The sequence below is a fragment of the Metopolophium dirhodum genome, chromosome 3 (assembly GCF_019925205.1).
Source record: "Metopolophium dirhodum isolate CAU chromosome 3, ASM1992520v1, whole genome shotgun sequence".
NCBI lineage: Eukaryota > Metazoa > Arthropoda > Insecta > Hemiptera > Aphididae > Metopolophium > Metopolophium dirhodum.
The window spans coordinates 24,808,960-24,826,547 of NC_083562.1; the positions used below are offsets into that span (position 1 = coordinate 24,808,960).

Here is a 17,588-nt window from a genome sequence, read left to right on the forward strand (position 1 = left end):
CATTATAGTATCAATATTCAATATTGTTCTATGATAGTATGCAACTAGAGAGCCTAATATATACATATGCGCAATTTGGGTTAAATTTATGGGGGTGCTACATGTAGGTCGACGAAAGCGATCAGTGGGGGCTTGGCCCCTCACACCCCCTCTATTCATACAACTTAATTTTATTCACCTTCGCATTGATCTTAATATAAACAATTACCTATAACATAATACACTTTTATCTATATTATTATTCTGATAGGTACCTATGTATTATTATTATGAAAATTATAGTCTTAAAAATAAATATATTCATATATCTATGGCATAATATTATAGTCAATTAAAATTCGATGATTCTATCAACCATTTGGGGGTGCCAAGCACCCCCCAAATTGCGCCTACGCTTATATCTTACATAGGATTATTACGCATCTTAGAGTAATTATTACAATATTACTAAATCATCAATTCCCCTTAGTTATGTTGGCTTCAAATATTCAGGCAGTAGCTCTATCCATTGTATATGATCACAGAACAATGTGATCTAAGGACGTATAGTAGGTAACTATACGACGTACTGGACGTGTTCACGGATTAAGATATTATACTCAATTATATAATTCGTGATACAGAGTAGAAGGAATTATGCTATTTGGTAACACACGAACAGCGCAGTCACGTCCATGGTCTTAGAAGATAGTGGCTTTATTATTGAGGACTGAGGGAGTCGTGAAATAATAATTTTATTTAAGTTTTTTTTAAAAAAAAACCATAATTATTTTCGACTTAAAAATTAAGTGGGGTAGGTTAATTAGTTAATAGATAACTGACAATATCATTAATCATTATAAATCATAATCTGTTTGAAAAAGTACATGTAATTTTAGCATAAATTAAGAAAAAATAATTAATGATTTTGTTTAAAGGGGCCTTGACAGTTTTACATTCAATTTACCACTGTCTTAGATTACTCAAAACCTTAAAAATATGATTCTGCACAAATGCATTTTGTCTATGTTGCACATGAGCAAGAGTGAAAAAACAAACAGTCCGGTGACATCCTCTTTAGTTGTATAACTTTCAAACTTTTATGTGTCAATAAATAATTAAGTCCTTGGGACAAATATTCTGTCTATTTCTATAAGTCTATGACACAAATTAAGATATATTTATATCCATGGTCTCAAATTTTAAGATATTTATTATTTACATCTTAAATTGTGATCGACGGTTGATAGTAACTGTCCAAAGAGTAAAGGATACTTATTAATTGATTTAGATTTGGTAAAAACTAAAAAGTATGAATTAAAATATATCACAATTAGTTCATAGTAAAAAGTAAAAACATCATTTACTAACATTAATCATATAAGTTATTCAAGCATTGAAAAATATTATTAATGGAAAAAGCCGGATGATGAATTATTGTAAATTACAAAAAGTTAGGTATAAGACATGGGTAATACAAAATACATACCAATACACAAGGAAAACAATGGTGAAATTATTTTATTGTTATAAATTTGATTTTCAAATGCAATAAAATGTACAATTTAATTAATGGTCTTGATCAGTGCCACGATTTTTGATATTAACTATCTATCAGTTTCTTAATTGTTTATCACCCCTGAAATTATACTTAGTGTAATTTTTGCAGTATACCTAGACTGCTACCTTTACTAGCGTAACATGAAACATATTCCTGTTAGTTTGTAAAACATACCGACATGGATGTAAAACAAATTAACTTACTTATTTTTGTAATATACCGGCAACCAGCCAACTGTTGGTAATTTCTACAAGTTTAGTATACACATATCTGCTTAAGTGCTTGACTATCGAAAAAAGTACATTTTCTTTTTTGTTTAAGATAATTATAATTATATAGATAATTGAAATGTTAAGTGGATACATTTTTTTAGTTGGATATCTAAAGCTTTTGGCTTTTGGTATACAAAAATACTCATTGAGAGAATATGATCTGTCTATACTCAATAGGTTCAGAAATTGAATTATTTCAATACACTTTATAGACAAAAAAGAAAGATTTTCTCTTTTTCATGTTTTATAAATTTGCAAATTTATTTATTTATTTATTTATTTATTTATTAATACGGACAGAAGTCCAATTCACAATATATTTGTATAGATAACAATAATATAATATAATTAAAATATTAACATAATAAAAAATGAAAAGATTAACACATTGAATAAAAGTAATAATAATAATAATAATTTGTCTTGTCTAATAACCTTTTTGTTGTTACAATACTGCATTAGTTATTCTGGTATTTGAATAAAATTTGATGTTTAGCTGATCTAAATTTCATGTATTTTCCATTAATTTTATCAAATGTGTAAGATACCACTGGATATAAAATCAAATGCAGCTGCCAACCATTTGGTCAATTAGGTACCTGCAATTAAATATATAGTTATATTATAATTTATAAAATGTACATTGTACATATGAACCATTTAAAATTAAAGATAGAACTAAATACTTTTTTTATATATAGATTAACAAGAGCAAAGCTATGTAATGTCTTGAATTATTTTCGTAGTAAGGTTAACCATTAGATAATATTATTATACATAATTAGTGTAGAGTATAAAATATATTTGTATTCAGTGCCGTAACCAGGGGGTTGGCACTGGGTGCACGTGCCCCCTCCCCGAAATTAAGCCAAAAAAATTTTATATTATATTATATATTTGATAAAAATTAAAGGAAGGCTGTCGAATTTAGGAAATATTGTATATCCATTGTTAGTGGTGTGTGTGTGTAGTGACTGATCATTAATGTGAGTTCCCCGAACGCTTGATGTAATTAAAGATAAAGACGGCTAAGATTCTTGGACCTCAGTAACATACATATGCAGTCACGTCACTATATTTTGTGATAAAGAAATGTTCAACTCCCATGTGCCACGAAACTCCCAAAAAGAGGAAAAAAAATTCAACTAGTATCAATAAGTTGATATTTTGTAGTATTATTTAATTAGTATAGTACCAAATTAATTTTTTTTTTTTTCAAAATTCAATTTTATATTAGTATTACTAAAAAAAAAATTTGCTTCCTACGAAACACACACACAAAAAGCGGAGAAATTCATATATTTTTTCGAAATTGAAATTGGACTTTTTTTCCGCTTATAGGTCTAATGCACAAAAAACGACCAGCTTACAATGGCCCTAATATAGTCTTGTATTTTTGTTAGTAAATTATAATAATATTCGAACAAAAAATGGAATATTTTGTTTACAACACATTTTGATATAATAATAATATATTTTTTATATTCATAAATACATTAATCTATGGTTTACAATAATATTAATACATTGTTATATTAAATGGAGGTACCAGTTGTTAACATAAATATATAGTCATAAAAAGAGTAGATACACTTTATGAACAAAGGGGTCATAATTAGATATTCTAGCATTTAAAACTTTCAAAGGCTAGAGAAAAAAATTAAGTGCCCCCCCCCCCCCCAAAAAAAAAAAAAAATTCTGGCTACGACACTGTTTGTATTTATAATTTTAATTTAAGTCTTTCTTTCTTACATATCACTATCTAGACAAATTATTGATTTACATTAAAAATGTATGAATAAAGTAGGTAGTTAATCCCGTTGCTACATAATTTTGAAATCTATGTAGCATATTTTATAATTTCTGAACTTGGCTATTGAGTGTTGGACCCCACACATTTAAACAAAACATTATCCCACTTCAAATACATATGCTTACATTCTATATTTATAAACAAGAGTTTATATAAAATACATATTTAATAATTAAAACAATTTTATTATTATAATATATTAATGTCAATTTGGTTGTATGGTATTCTAAACCTTACCAAAATACTCCTGTTAACTTCTGTTGTACTTGCCCGCCCACCTGCTGTTGTACTATATCATATTGTTGATGATTTTTCAGATGTTAAGGACAATTTTTGTATAATATTGCCATATAACAGATTTGAATTTTCTTACGCCTTGTGTTTTAAATAAACTGATACTTCAAATCGGTTTACACATAGACATATAAATTTCATGTTGACTAGTTGATAATATTTGTTGCTAAATATTTTGAACAATTTATTATAAATAAAATTAGATAGGAAGCGATGAAGAACATAAATATTTTATATACCTTAAGAACTGTAATGCAATTGTTCGATTCCTTTTTTTTTTCATTTTTTAGTTGATCTACTAAATTATCTAAATACTTAATTTTTTTTTTCAAGTCCACTGTTTGCTTGTATAAAAACTTAATTTTTTTTTTTTGTTTAGTCACAGTTGACTGTGAAGCAATCCAATATTTTAATCTGCTGTTCGGGCTATCAATATCACTTGGGTGTTTAAAATCGCCCATAAAACACTTTCTTTTACTGAAACAATTAAAATTTTATTTAGCATCATATAGACAAAATATATATGATTCTATACAACTCACTTATTTGGCCTTAATAATTTGTCTCCAAGCACACTTGGAATTTCATTTCTATATTGTATAGCGGATGAAGGTGAAACAGTACTTGCATTTTGAACAGTAAAAAGCACACTTGGAGTTTTATTTATATTTTGTATAACGGGTGCAGGTGAAACTGTACTTGCATTTTGAACAGTAAAAAGCACACTTGGAATTTTATTTATATTTTGTTTAACGGTTGCAGGTGAAACTGTACTTTCATTTTGAACAGTAAAAAGCACACTTGGAGCTTTATTTGTATTTTGTATAACGGGTGCGGGTGAAACTTTACTTGCATTTTGAACAGTAGGTTTTGACAATACAATATTTTGTATACAAAATTTTACTGAAATCATATTTATAAATAATATAATCATAGTAATAATTAGTAGATAATCAATTTAAATACAAAATAATATTGAATAGCATACGAGGTATAGCGGGTGGTACATCCCGTAGTCCATTTAAATCTGACAATGATAAAGTAACAACTTCTTTTTCTGCATCATGATCAGGAACATAGTTCAATTCCTGTTTTGACTTGTTAAATAATGATCTACCAATATCTAAACATAATTTGTAAATATTTTATTTTAATTCCTGGATATCAAGTACACTTACAAATAACTTACTTTGGTGCATAATACTAGGTATAGCATTTTTTTTTAAACGTTTAGTTTGATAAATACTGGTAGGTGTAATTTCATAATCCAAATCAGTTAAGAAATGAAGCCCACAAACAGTGGTGCTACGACTTGTTGGCATGAACAGAGGATTGTATTTCTTAAGGAATGTAATCCATGCATCTCGAATTTCGCCTTTGGGAAGTCTAATTTTGAAGAAAATCATAACTGTTAACTAATAAATAAAAACATGTGACAAGACTCTACCTCTACATAGCGAAACATAAGTTTTTAACTTATAATCAAAATGCGAGATCAACATTTGCCAAAAAAATAGTAAAATAAAATACCTGTGAAACTTAATACCTTGACCCGCTTTCGATTTACAGCCTTTAACTGAACAAGTAGTGACCATTTTTTTGTAACTCAAACAAAGTAGTAAATACAAATTAAATAGTAAATAGTAAATACTAAATAGTAAATACGTCAAAATTATAAACTGACAAAATATTGAAAATATACTTGGAAAACAAAATAAAAAATAATTGATTACAATATTGAGTATTTACAAGCCTGAAATCTGAATGCATCAATGCATGATGCCCTGATAATAAATTACGGGAAAAAGACAAAAGTCGCCACAACAGAATAGATTAAATAAAAATATTCAAACAGTAACGGAGTAACCTCAAAATTCAAATAATCAAATACTCAAATGATAAATTCACGCCTCACGGGGAATTTTCCTTATTCAAAATGAAAAATTGTTAAAATATCGACCATTTGTGTGTGATTTTTCTTATTTTACAATTTTAATTGTAAATAAAAAAAATATTACATTTTTATCTAATCAAAGTTTAATTGAAAAACTAAATACCTAATATAAGATAAACTTTTTTGAAAAATTACAAAAGTTAAAAAAAAATGTTGAGTGAATTTCACGCAGAAAAGCACTATGAGTTTTTCGAAATATTGAGTGGGCTTAACCCAGAAATGCAGCCCGGGTTTTTTCGGGTTGGGCTTTCTCTTGCCAACCCTACTTCTAACTGCTAAGTGCAAAGCATTTCTATTTTGTTTTGTTTGTTAAAAATATAATCCTATATGCAATAACCTTGTGGCGCCGATCACATAATTTCTCTATGACAGGTATGTCACAAAGATTTTTTGGATAGGGGCACACCGTAGCCTGTAGGATACTTCGATTGTCTACGGTTTTAGATTCTTCGCGGAGCGATTAATGTATTATTGATTTTACAATGCGTGTTTTATTTTTTTTTATTTTTTATGTTTTATTGTTTGTGTCTGTGTACACGATAAGTAGTCGAAATGGTGCTTCGATTTTCAACTTCAGCGTTCAGTAACTTGTTAGATGGGAAAGTGAATATTGTTGGTGCAATTGGTCAGGCGCGTCCCTTAAGGGGGAGGGGTGGCGAAGGGGCGTTCGCCACCACCATAACAATCTTTAATATATAAAATTACTCTCATTGTCAACAAAATAATAATGATAAACATTTTAATTTACCGTTATACCCATTGAACTATATAATAGTATTATACTATGATTATATAGTTCAATGGTTATACCTAAATAGAAAAATTATCACCACAAAGAAAATAATTATTATCTATGGATAACTATTACTGCTTAGATAAGGATAATAAGTAATTGTACTTAATTATATTAACAACACTAAAAATTAAACATTAAAGGTGGATTAATGAAACAATACTTTGTTTTTGTTGCGTAAACTTATTTGTAATGTAGTCGCATTAAAAAACAATGAAGTCAGTAAAATTGACTTGTCGCCATTTAGGACAGTAAAAATGCTTAGATTTTCTGAAACAGCTTCTAGTTCTGTTAGTTTTAACAAGTTTTTGTTGTTGATGATAATGCTGAAGTCCACAGCTAATTTATAGTGTAGCAATAACATTTAAAACAACTCGACAGAGCTTACACATTTCCTTCAGGTAAACATAATGTTTACCCGGGAGTGTTAATACATTTCCTTCAGATAAACATAATATAATTGACCCGGGAGAATACCACCGCCCGGCGCAAATAGGGGGGAGCTTTAGGGACTAACCCCCTCAAGGCCTCAAATCTAAAATGCTATATCCGCTTATGGTCATTGATTAAAAATCATCACCTCAGCGCTGAACCATTCTTGGTCAATATAAATTAAACTAACATTTCTAAATTTTCATTATAACTAAAATACCTGCACATTTTTTGAAAAAGATAACGATAATAATTTAAAAAATATATAATACCTAGTGAAATAGTAAAAACAATTTTGGTTTGAAGACCTTTTAAATTCTTCTCAGCTGTTCGAGTGTATCATTTCAATTTATGATTTTATTCTATAATGGCTAATTTCTGCATATACATATTAAATACAAATTATATTGTTTTTACAATATTATATGTGATCATTGTGATCTTTTTATTAACATCTGTATTCTGTGTATTAGTACACGCAATTTATAGTACAAAAACGGCTTGGATCTACAACTTTGAGGATGGTTCCTGGTAGCAAATCTGATCTAGTTGGTACTTTTATTAGTTGGTTACTCAATGAAGAGGTAACTACAATCGACACCTATACGGCTATACTGTACAGCAAAGTGTAGATCAAAGACTTGCCCAGTTGCCCATTTTTTTAATTTTACAATTTAGTTATATGACGTATTGAAGTGATGCCCAGTGGCTTTTGGTATTTTTGTACCATATAATATTATACTATGTACAAATTTATAAAAATTAATAAAATATTTAAAAATATTTTTAAATACAGGGTGAATTTTTAAGTATGCTCACCCTATTTTTTTGTTTAAGTTATACGTATATTCAAATTCTGATTTTTTTAATTTTTAAATAAGTACACATGGAGACTATATTTCAAATAGGTACTTGAGATGTTTTGTACCACTTCATCCCGTGATAATATACACTACTGTTTAGTCTTTATTTTACCAGAAACGATTGCAGTCTGCAACCAAAAACCGGGTTTTAAACAAAACTTTTTAAAAATCTTGATACCTGCAAAAACTCTAAATATTTTGTTTTTTAGGAACCTTGTAACCGAAACCGATAGGTACCTACCTACATTTTGATGTAGAAATATTTTTGGTTCCAAATTCTAATGAATATTATTATCTATTTTATATTTATAATGAATAGTAATAATAATTAATAAGTAAAAAGTTATTACTAATAACTATTATAAAATCGTAGATCTCTAAAAGTATATCAATAATTAGAATATTGTTTTTTTTAGTAGGTACCTAATAAAATATAACCACTATCCAGGTATCTTGAAAGGCTATACAGTCATTAAACAAAATAATATAAATTCCAATTTCTATGTAATTGACCAGCCACACCGGCAGTAAATAATTATTATAAATTGTATGAAAGTAAATTATAGATTGCACCTACTATGTATCGGGAATCAGGATGCCAGTAACGATGTTATATTTTATTATTTTAATGAAATTTTCGTTATTATTTCTGGAAATAATAACAGTTCGTACTGGAATGTTTCAGTCAGTATTTCTAGAAATGTATCAATGATTTTTTTCGTTCTGGCAACGTAAGTTAGGGTCGTTGTATCATGCATAATATACACTTTGTCGTATACGTCGTATAAAGAAAGATGGATCCTCATTTGCCGGTTTCGTTAAATGATAAGGTAATTAGTTCATTGGACATATTATTATACTTCGTTGAGCAGAGAGGAACACGAAAAGGAGTTTTATTGCAATTTGCGAGTAATACGTGAAGGGTCTTTAAAATGAACAAGTGAAAAAAGAGGAGCATCAATATCAGAAGAGATGAGCTTTAAGAGCAATGAAATGTTCTGAGAGTATCGTCGGTCGGCTAAAGAGGAAAGGTTGAGTTTAGTTATGACAGGGGAATAGTTATAACAGAGGAATTTCCTTTTGACGCCTTCAAGCTGACAAAACATATCAGCACAACTTGGATCCCAATCCACCAAACAATACTCAAGTCGCTCTGACGAAAATTCACTTGAAATCCTTCTAATAAATCCCAGTAATTTATAAATTATAAGCTTTGTGTGTAATGTTATTAATGTGTGAACACGGAGAAAGGGAAGGTGTGAATAAGCATAATATAGATTAAGCTTTGTAGTTTGATCATTCATAATTCATATAACTAATAAAAGGGCATATGGTGTAGAGTATAGAAAAAAAGAGGAAACTGGCCAAATGACAATTAGTATTTGTCTAGTAGGTATTATACAAACTTAAATAATTTATTTAAGTATTTAAAATACATTTTTGACTACTAGCATAAATTAGTACAATAAGATGTCATGTGGATATTTTAAACTCACTTTCCAAATAGTTACATTTTGAAACTTGTTGAGTTGCGTGATCACTTTGATCACAACCGATAATATTATAATAATATATAATCAAAACAGTTCTATCAGGTTCTTGGATCTGATTACACAGTAGGCAAGGAATGGGATTTTAGGTCAGAATCGAAAAAAAGTTTTCATTTTTAATAGTTATGATTTATTATATCGTAATATATAATATTGGCAAATATAGTCTCTATACCGGAAATCCGTTTTTACATCATAGAAATTTATTGAGTGCATAATATTCTACTCTTAACATAAAAAAAAAAAACGAATCACCATTACAATTAATATTACCAATCACTTTAAGTAAAAGTAATCAAAACTTAAAAATAATTATAATTTATAGTGTCGTAAGATATTCTAAGAAGTATATAGCCAAAGTGTATATATAAACACAATGAACACAACTTATACAACAAGATTTATAAAATAATAAATAATATATTTTCAAGATGTGTCTTACGAATATGACTACTAATTAATCCGTAATAAAAAAAAAAAAAAAAACAAAACAAAACAAACATTTTATTCTCATCATTCTTTGAGATTAAATTCAAGTTTCACGACGGACTTACAAGTTTAAATCGATTAATATCAACACGAAAAATACCTATTAATAATATAGTGCAAATATGAATTATGTAAAAATGATCAACCCTGTCTATTTAAGCAAAAAAAAAAGGATTTGTCATTTATCTTATTTACTTTTTTTTATCGTCATCATAAACAACAAAAGAAAGTAATTTTTAAAACATTATCGTCGAGACATATATTTACTTATCATATATATATATATAAGTGTATATATAAATGTGGTTACTTAAATACAATCAATATTATAATATTATATATTATTTTACTCGTGTCTTAATAACACAGTTGAAATTATAGATATTGATGAATAGAGCAAAGGATAAACAGATTTATGTACTTAAATATATTATTATTATTATTATTATTATGTAATATATAAAAAAAACAAAAACAATAGCATGAATAAAAGAAATGCACTTTAATGTAGAAACTTACAGAAGAACATTCAGTATTTTTTTTTTTTTAATAATATGCGCGTTCTCGGTTCTAATTCAAACGCCATTATTTTTAATTTTATCGACAAATTGGGTCACATAATATAGAGCTTATACAAAAAACAAAAAAAAAATAATAATGTTAACTTACACATTATTATTATTATTAATAATAATATAAACCTTAAAACTTTTCTTTGATCACTATTATAAAAAGAAAAAAAATAGAATAATAAAAAGAAAACATCTCAATAAAATAACAATATGATACACAAATATGATTTAGTTGGAGAAAAAAAAAATCCGAGACGTTTTTTTCATTGGTCGACATATTATATTATATTGCACCACTACGCAAAACTTTAGTAGCTTTCCGCATTTTTATAAATAAATAGAAATACGAATTTTTTTCACATCAGTCTTTCCATTTCCCCCAGATTTGTTAAAGATGCCACAGAAAAATATATCTAAAACACATTTTCCTTTTATTATGTTTTGTTTATCGTTTTAAATAAATCCCTTAAAATCTAAATTAGGGAACATCGCGCTATACATCGTTTAACAAATATCACAGATCGAGTATTATTATTTTTTACAATATAAATTAATAAGACAAATAAAAATTAATATCATAATGTTAATTTTATCGAGTTTTATACAATTTACATGGACTTGTTATAAAAAATTGACCCTTGGCAAAAAGAAAAAAAGGAACTCATTCGAATTGTCTAAATATTCGTATAAAACACAATTTTTTATACTTTTTTAAGACTAGTTTAAATATTTTATTTTAGGTTAGGAAGTAACCATATTTTGTCAATATATATATTATGCATTTCTTCTGGATGTTTCAAGTTTACCGTGCATTTCAAAAGAAAGTATTAGATTATAATAATAGATAATTAGCAATAAAGTTAACTTTATTAGTTAAATTTGGAATGTGACTTCATTTTGCAATTAAACACTGGAAGAAAAAAAAAATTAGCCCCTAAATCCAAAAAATTTTTATAAGAAGTCACAATCATTATTTATATATGCTTTATGTTTAGTTTACTGTTGGACTGATTGTGGCTGGCCATAGTATGGATAACCTGCTTGTGGCACAGTGGTATAACCATTTGGAAACGCTTCTTGAGTAGCTGCCGGGGGGCGGTTCTGCTGGAAGAACTTGTGTGTAAGTAGAGGCTGTATGGAAGCGTCACCGGTATTATTCATCACATACTGTGGTGGCAGAGTACTCGCATACATGTCAGCCATATTAGAAAACTGACGTTGTTGGTTGAAGCGGTTTGGCTGATAGTTGGCACGTGGATTATTAGTGTAGCCATTTTGACCACGGTTATAACCAACAGTATTCTATAATTGATTAAAAAATATTATTTAAAAGACTTGGATAAAAAAATCTGAAGTTTACTTCCTCCAATCTATGTAGTTAAGTGGACGTTCACAGGCATGGTTGTCTGTCTTGCAAGAGCATAAACATACCAAATTCATGTTCAGCAGGTTACCTTTAGCTTCATTAGTTTATATTTTAGAGTGAATTAACCTATTAAGAAATTTGATAGTAAAAACATTATTTGCGTTTGTATGAGGTTTTTTTTTAAGATAGTTCCAGTTTTTAAGTGAACTATGAGCATTCTTAATTTATTTTATATTAAACACACAAAACTTGCTAAAAATTTAAATATTCTAAAAAACCAACATACAAACACAGATAATGTTCTTACCATCAAGTTTCATAAAAGGTCATTTAACTCTAATTTTTGAACAAACATATAAAATGATCTACTGAGTGTAAATTTGTTGTTACGCAGTTGTAAGACAGAAACAACAAATGCTTGTGTAGCGTCCTCTTAAGTATATAATAGTAAACTGATAGCAAAGAAAAATTAAAAGAGTTATCTGTTGATTCATAATTTATATCATACCTGACTTTGTCCGTATTTTTGACCGGGATTTCCATTATATTGTTGGGTTTGATATTGTGGGTTTTGGAACTTGGGAACATTACGAGGAATACTGCCTGTTCCTGATTGGTATGTTCCATTTTTATGTTCATTATTATAACCTTTGTTTTGATAGTTTTGACCATTTCCAAAAGTTCCACCATTAGCATAGTTGGTGGCTCCATTACTATAACTGTTAAAGTTATTTCCATAGCCTCCACCTCCTCCATAACCAGACCCATTGGTGTAGTTAGGATTTGCAGTTCTAGCATTATTAGATTGTCCATAAGGGGATTGAGTAGCCAGTGGTGTGTTTACATCACGATAACGATTGGTCCACTTAGCCCGACCTAATAATATCAAACATATAGAAATAATTTTTTATTTAATAAATATAAAAATTAATAAAATTATGTAGTACTGATCAAGACCATATAAAAAAACCATTTTACTGCTACAAACATACTGTTCACAGCTATTTAAATAACTGAATTGCATCTAATAAAATTAAAATAATTTGTTAGAGGAGTGGTCCCATTAGAAAAGTGCAAATGGGGCTAATTAAGTCATCAGTTACGACCAAATTTATATTAATATTTGAAAAAAAAAAATTACATCGATAAATGATATTTAAGTCGTTCAAATTATGTACATAAACAATGTGTATTTAATATTTAGTTTGATAAAAATAAATGCTGTTTGAGGAGGACTGGTCCCATTTGAAAAGTACAAAGGGGGCTAATTAAATCCTTAGTTATTACTATTACGACAAAATGTATATCAAGATTCAAAAAAAATTACATTGATAAATTTTATTTAAGTCGTAAAAATCAGTATCTATAAATACTGCGTATTTAATATTTAAAAAGATAAAAATAAATCCTGTTTGAGGAGGACTGGTCCCATTTGAAAAGTACAAAGGGGGCTAATTAAATCCTCGGTTACTATTACGACAAAATTTATATCAAGATTCAAAAAAAATTACATTGATAAACTATATTTAAGTCGTTAAAATCATTATCTATAAATACTGCGTATTTAATATTTAATAAGATAAAAATAAATCCTGTTTGAGGAGGACTGGTCCCATTTGAAAAGTACAAAGGGGGCTAATTAAATCCTTAGTTATTACTATTACGACAAAATTTATATCAAGATTCAAAAAAAATTACATTGATAAATTATATTTAAGTCGTTAAAATCATTATCTATAAATACTGTGTATTTAATATTTAATAAGATAAAAATAAATCCTGTTTGAGGAGGACTGGTCCCATTTGAAAAGCACAAATGGGGCTAATTAAATCCTCAGTTATTACTATTACGACAAAATGTATATCAAACATTTATAAAACATTGATAAATTATATTTGTGTCGTTAAAAAAATATCAATACATTTACCTATATGTTTTGTTTTAAAGAGACCAGGTGGCAGGCAATAATTAAGCAAATTGTAATAGGTGTTTTATCCTAGCTGCAAGTGAGGTATGGGTCGCGGTAAAGAAAGTTTTATAAACTGTGATTATAGTCATAAATGTATTATACATACTTGACATATGATTTTTTGCCATATTTGCCATTTCAATGAGTTCTTCTGGGACTACTTGATGAGCTTCTTCCAAAATTGAAATGAGATCTTTGGCTTGTCGCATGTTATTTGTGGAAAAGAATGTATAAGCAATTCCTGCTTGTTTAGAACGACCAGTTCTGCCAATTCTGTGTACATAATCTTCAGAAGAGTTGGGGTAATCAAAATTGATTACATATTTAACATCATCAACATCTAATAGATAAATTATGTTAGAATTTTAAATATTTCATTGTAAAAATATAACTGTTCAATTAAATTTACCTAATCCTCGAGCAGCAACATCAGTAGCAACCAAAATTGGTGATTTACCGTTCCTAAATTCATTTAATACATGATCTCGGTCTTGCTGAGATTTATCACCATGCATAGATGTCGCTATATATCTATAAACATAAAAGTTGATATTATACGTACATTATTAAGTGTACATTTTAATTTTTTTATAGATACCCTTCATTTTTTATTTGTCTAGTCAGCTCATCGACTTTCTTTTTCTTTTCTACAAAGATAATGGCTTTAAATCCAGGTTCATTAGATATTTTCATTAAAAGATCAAACAATTTATAATCTTTTTCGTGATCTTCACAAACTTCAATTAACTGTTGAATATTATGGTTGGCAGCAAGTTCTAAAGAACCAACATTGATTTGAATGTAGTCGACTAGGAAATCTGCAGCTAATGCTTGAACCTCTTTTGGCCAAGTTGCAGACCACATTAATACTTGCCGGTCAGGCTAAAATAATAATTGAAGAACCAATATAAAAATATACAATATACATACAATGGAAGTATTATATAAAATATATTATTTACCCTTATCTGTTCAATGATTTTTCTAATTTGAGGTTCAAATCCCATATCTAACATTCTGTCAGCTTCATCAAGTACTAAATAAGTCACACGTTTTAAATTTGTGGACCCACGTTCTAAGAAATCAATTAACCGCCCTGGAGTAGCAATTACAATTTCAACCCCATTTTGTAAATCATGGGCTTGAGGCCCTTTAGGAGTGCCACCAAAAATGCAAGTGTTGCGAATACTTGAGCTAAACATTTTTGCAACACTTTGTATTTGTTGGGCTAACTCTCTTGTTGGAGCCAATACTAGAGCAATAGGTCCATCTCCACGTTGAAGTGGCTCTTGATTACTAATGTGCACTGCTGCTGGTAACATATACTAAGAAAATTTGTTTAATTTAATGCAAATTAAAGTTTTAATACATTTGAAAATGTATACATACCGCTAATGTTTTTCCAGAACCTGTCTGAGCAATACCTACAAGATCGCGACCACTTAATGCTATTGGCCATCCTTGAGCTTGAATTGCAGTGGGTTCAGAAAATCCTTGTTTTTTTAACTCTTGAACAACACTCTCAGGAAAATTACCTTCAATAAAGAATTGACTAGGATCAGGGACATTTGCTCCACGAATTGTGATCGCTTTGTCGACACGATATAAATTTACTTCATCTGGACTCCTAAAAAAACAGGAAAGTATTTTTTCTAATATAACACACAATCTTTGGTCAGGTATAAGTAAGTGAGAAACCATTAATAAAAATTTACCTGCTAACAGTGTCTACATGTGGAGCGTAAAAATCTTTTTTAAATGGTAGAAGAGATTCACGAGTCCAGTTTGGTTTTCTCAATAATTCACCCGGTGCTTTATTCATCGGTTTAAACATTGCACCACCAAAATCTGCATTTTCTGTGTTGCCATTTTGAGATTTCCAAAATTGATTGCCATAACCTTGATTTTGGGCTGTACGTGGTTGTTGATACCTTTAGCAATAAAAATAGTAGAAGGAAAACATGTATTATTTTATTTTTTGGAATATTGTAATGGATAGGTACACGTTTGTTAATAAGAGTACTTAAATAGTAAATATCATTGCATAATTAATTATGAATTATCAAAATAAACTAATTTTAAAGGGGAATGCCATGAACCATTTAAAAATAGACTGTTATTTAAATAATTACTTACTTATTAAAAATAATATAAAGTAAATAATTTTAGTTTTAAAATTCAACAGTTAATTTTAAATTCTTAATTATTAAATAGTAGGTAATAATCAACAACGGGAAATAAGTAGGTAAGTATATTTTGAAACTAGCAAAAGAATCTTGAGAGGAATAGTTGTTCAATTCAAAATTACAGTTAAAATATAATTTATCAGATACCCAATATCCTTAAAACATAATTCAATATAAATCTTAATTTGTGTCTATTAAAGAATAATCTACAAATAGCTTAGTAAATAAAAACGATATTAAGTTAAGTTCTACCCTACCTACCTATATTATGTTAATTGCATAATTTATAACTATTGGAAAGATAACCGAGGAGAATAAGATAAATAATTTATTTAGAGAATAGGAATTAAATAACCAAATTATACAATATTTTTCTTAACAAATAATCAAGTTGGAATAAACTCGGGAATGTTCAAAATAATTAAATAATTATTATATCACAATACTTAAGTGTTACAATATCAGGTAGGTAAATAAATAACCTCTACAATAACATAATTCTAATTTTACAACTATATTATTTATAGATACTTATTGTATACTATGTTAAGTAACATTTAATAATATCATGGTCAGCATTAATAGTAATTACTAATTATTTTACCGTGTGTATGTTATAAATATGATAATAAAATGTTAACATTTTTAAAGAATAAAAAAATTATTTTTTATGCTGCAAATGGTTTTTTTAAATTATAAACTTAATTTGAATGCATTGTATCACTTGACATAAAATATTGATACTGTATTGTGAATCACGAAGTTTTAAGGGGAACTGGGGGGAAGCAGTAGATTAGAGAACCCCGAAAATACTAAAAAAAAGACAAATCCACAACTGTTTGGCGATATAAATGTTCGTGCGAACACATGAAATTTCCAATTTAAAACAAAAAAAAAGTACAGACTATTTAATACAATCTGTAATTAGTAATTACATTAACCCTCAGACGAAACGATGACGGTCGCGTGCTCGACGGGCGAGTTACACGCACGACAATCCAACCGCAGCCACCACGGCGTAATATCGAAATATGAATATTAATATTTTAACCGTGTATTATACTCACATTGGATAACCCGTGCTGTTATACATATTGTCGAAGCCGTTTCTAACTGAATGTCAATAACTGAACAACAATAAGCCGACAAAGAACCGAACGGGGGATATATTTTATTAATAATATAATAGGTAAATATGCTCGCCTCGAAAACAACGCGTCGTTTATCGGACTTATTGGAGACAAAGCGTCGACGGCCGAAGATAACTCACCGGGAATGGCGAAAAACGGACAGGGGGGGTTTGATCGGTCGGTTTTTCGGTTCACGCGCGGACTGACTGGTTTCGTTGCAAACGGACACGACGGAACGGGTAACGTTTCAAGACGGAGAAGCGGCCATGTTTGAAAGTAGTAAGTACGTCCGTCGTCCGCCGCTAGTTCGTTCGGGTTCGACGTACGTCGCGCTCTCGCCCCTGCGTACACCAGCGATCTCCTC

At 28.8% G+C, this 17,588-nt stretch overlaps 2 protein-coding genes across 4 annotated transcripts; both read right to left on the reverse strand.

Moving 5' to 3' along the window:
• Positions 1-2,200: 2,200 nt before the first annotated feature.
• On the reverse strand, positions 2,201-5,729 carry LOC132941884 (uncharacterized). Of its 3 annotated transcripts, none has more exons than XM_061010105.1 (7): positions 5,450-5,729; positions 5,109-5,305; positions 4,908-5,042; positions 4,462-4,822; positions 4,159-4,396; positions 3,863-4,085; positions 2,201-2,411 (listed from the first exon to the last, which is right to left on the reverse strand). In XM_061010105.1, exons 1-6 carry the CDS (start codon positions 5,512-5,514, stop codon positions 4,026-4,028), a joined length of 1,056 nt encoding a protein of 351 aa, XP_060866088.1. In that variant the 5' UTR covers positions 5,515-5,729; the 3' UTR covers positions 2,201-2,411; positions 3,863-4,025. The 3 variants fall into 3 exon arrangements, with proteins under 3 accessions (XP_060866088.1, XP_060866089.1, XP_060866090.1); XM_061010106.1 differs by having other exon boundaries at positions 5,109-5,334; positions 5,450-5,728; XM_061010107.1 differs by having other exon boundaries at positions 5,466-5,725.
• Positions 5,730-10,483: 4,754 nt separating this feature from the next.
• Positions 10,484-17,560, reverse strand: LOC132941677 (uncharacterized). Its single transcript, XM_061009821.1, has 9 exons — positions 17,162-17,560; positions 15,624-15,839; positions 15,298-15,535; positions 14,871-15,233; positions 14,507-14,790; positions 14,318-14,439; positions 14,015-14,248; positions 12,447-12,814; positions 10,484-11,874 (listed from the first exon to the last, which is right to left on the reverse strand). The coding sequence occupies exons 1-9, from the start codon at positions 17,185-17,187 to the stop codon at positions 11,569-11,571; spliced, it is 2,157 nt and encodes a 718-aa protein (XP_060865804.1). The 5' UTR covers positions 17,188-17,560; the 3' UTR covers positions 10,484-11,568.
• Positions 17,561-17,588: the final 28 nt, after the last annotated feature.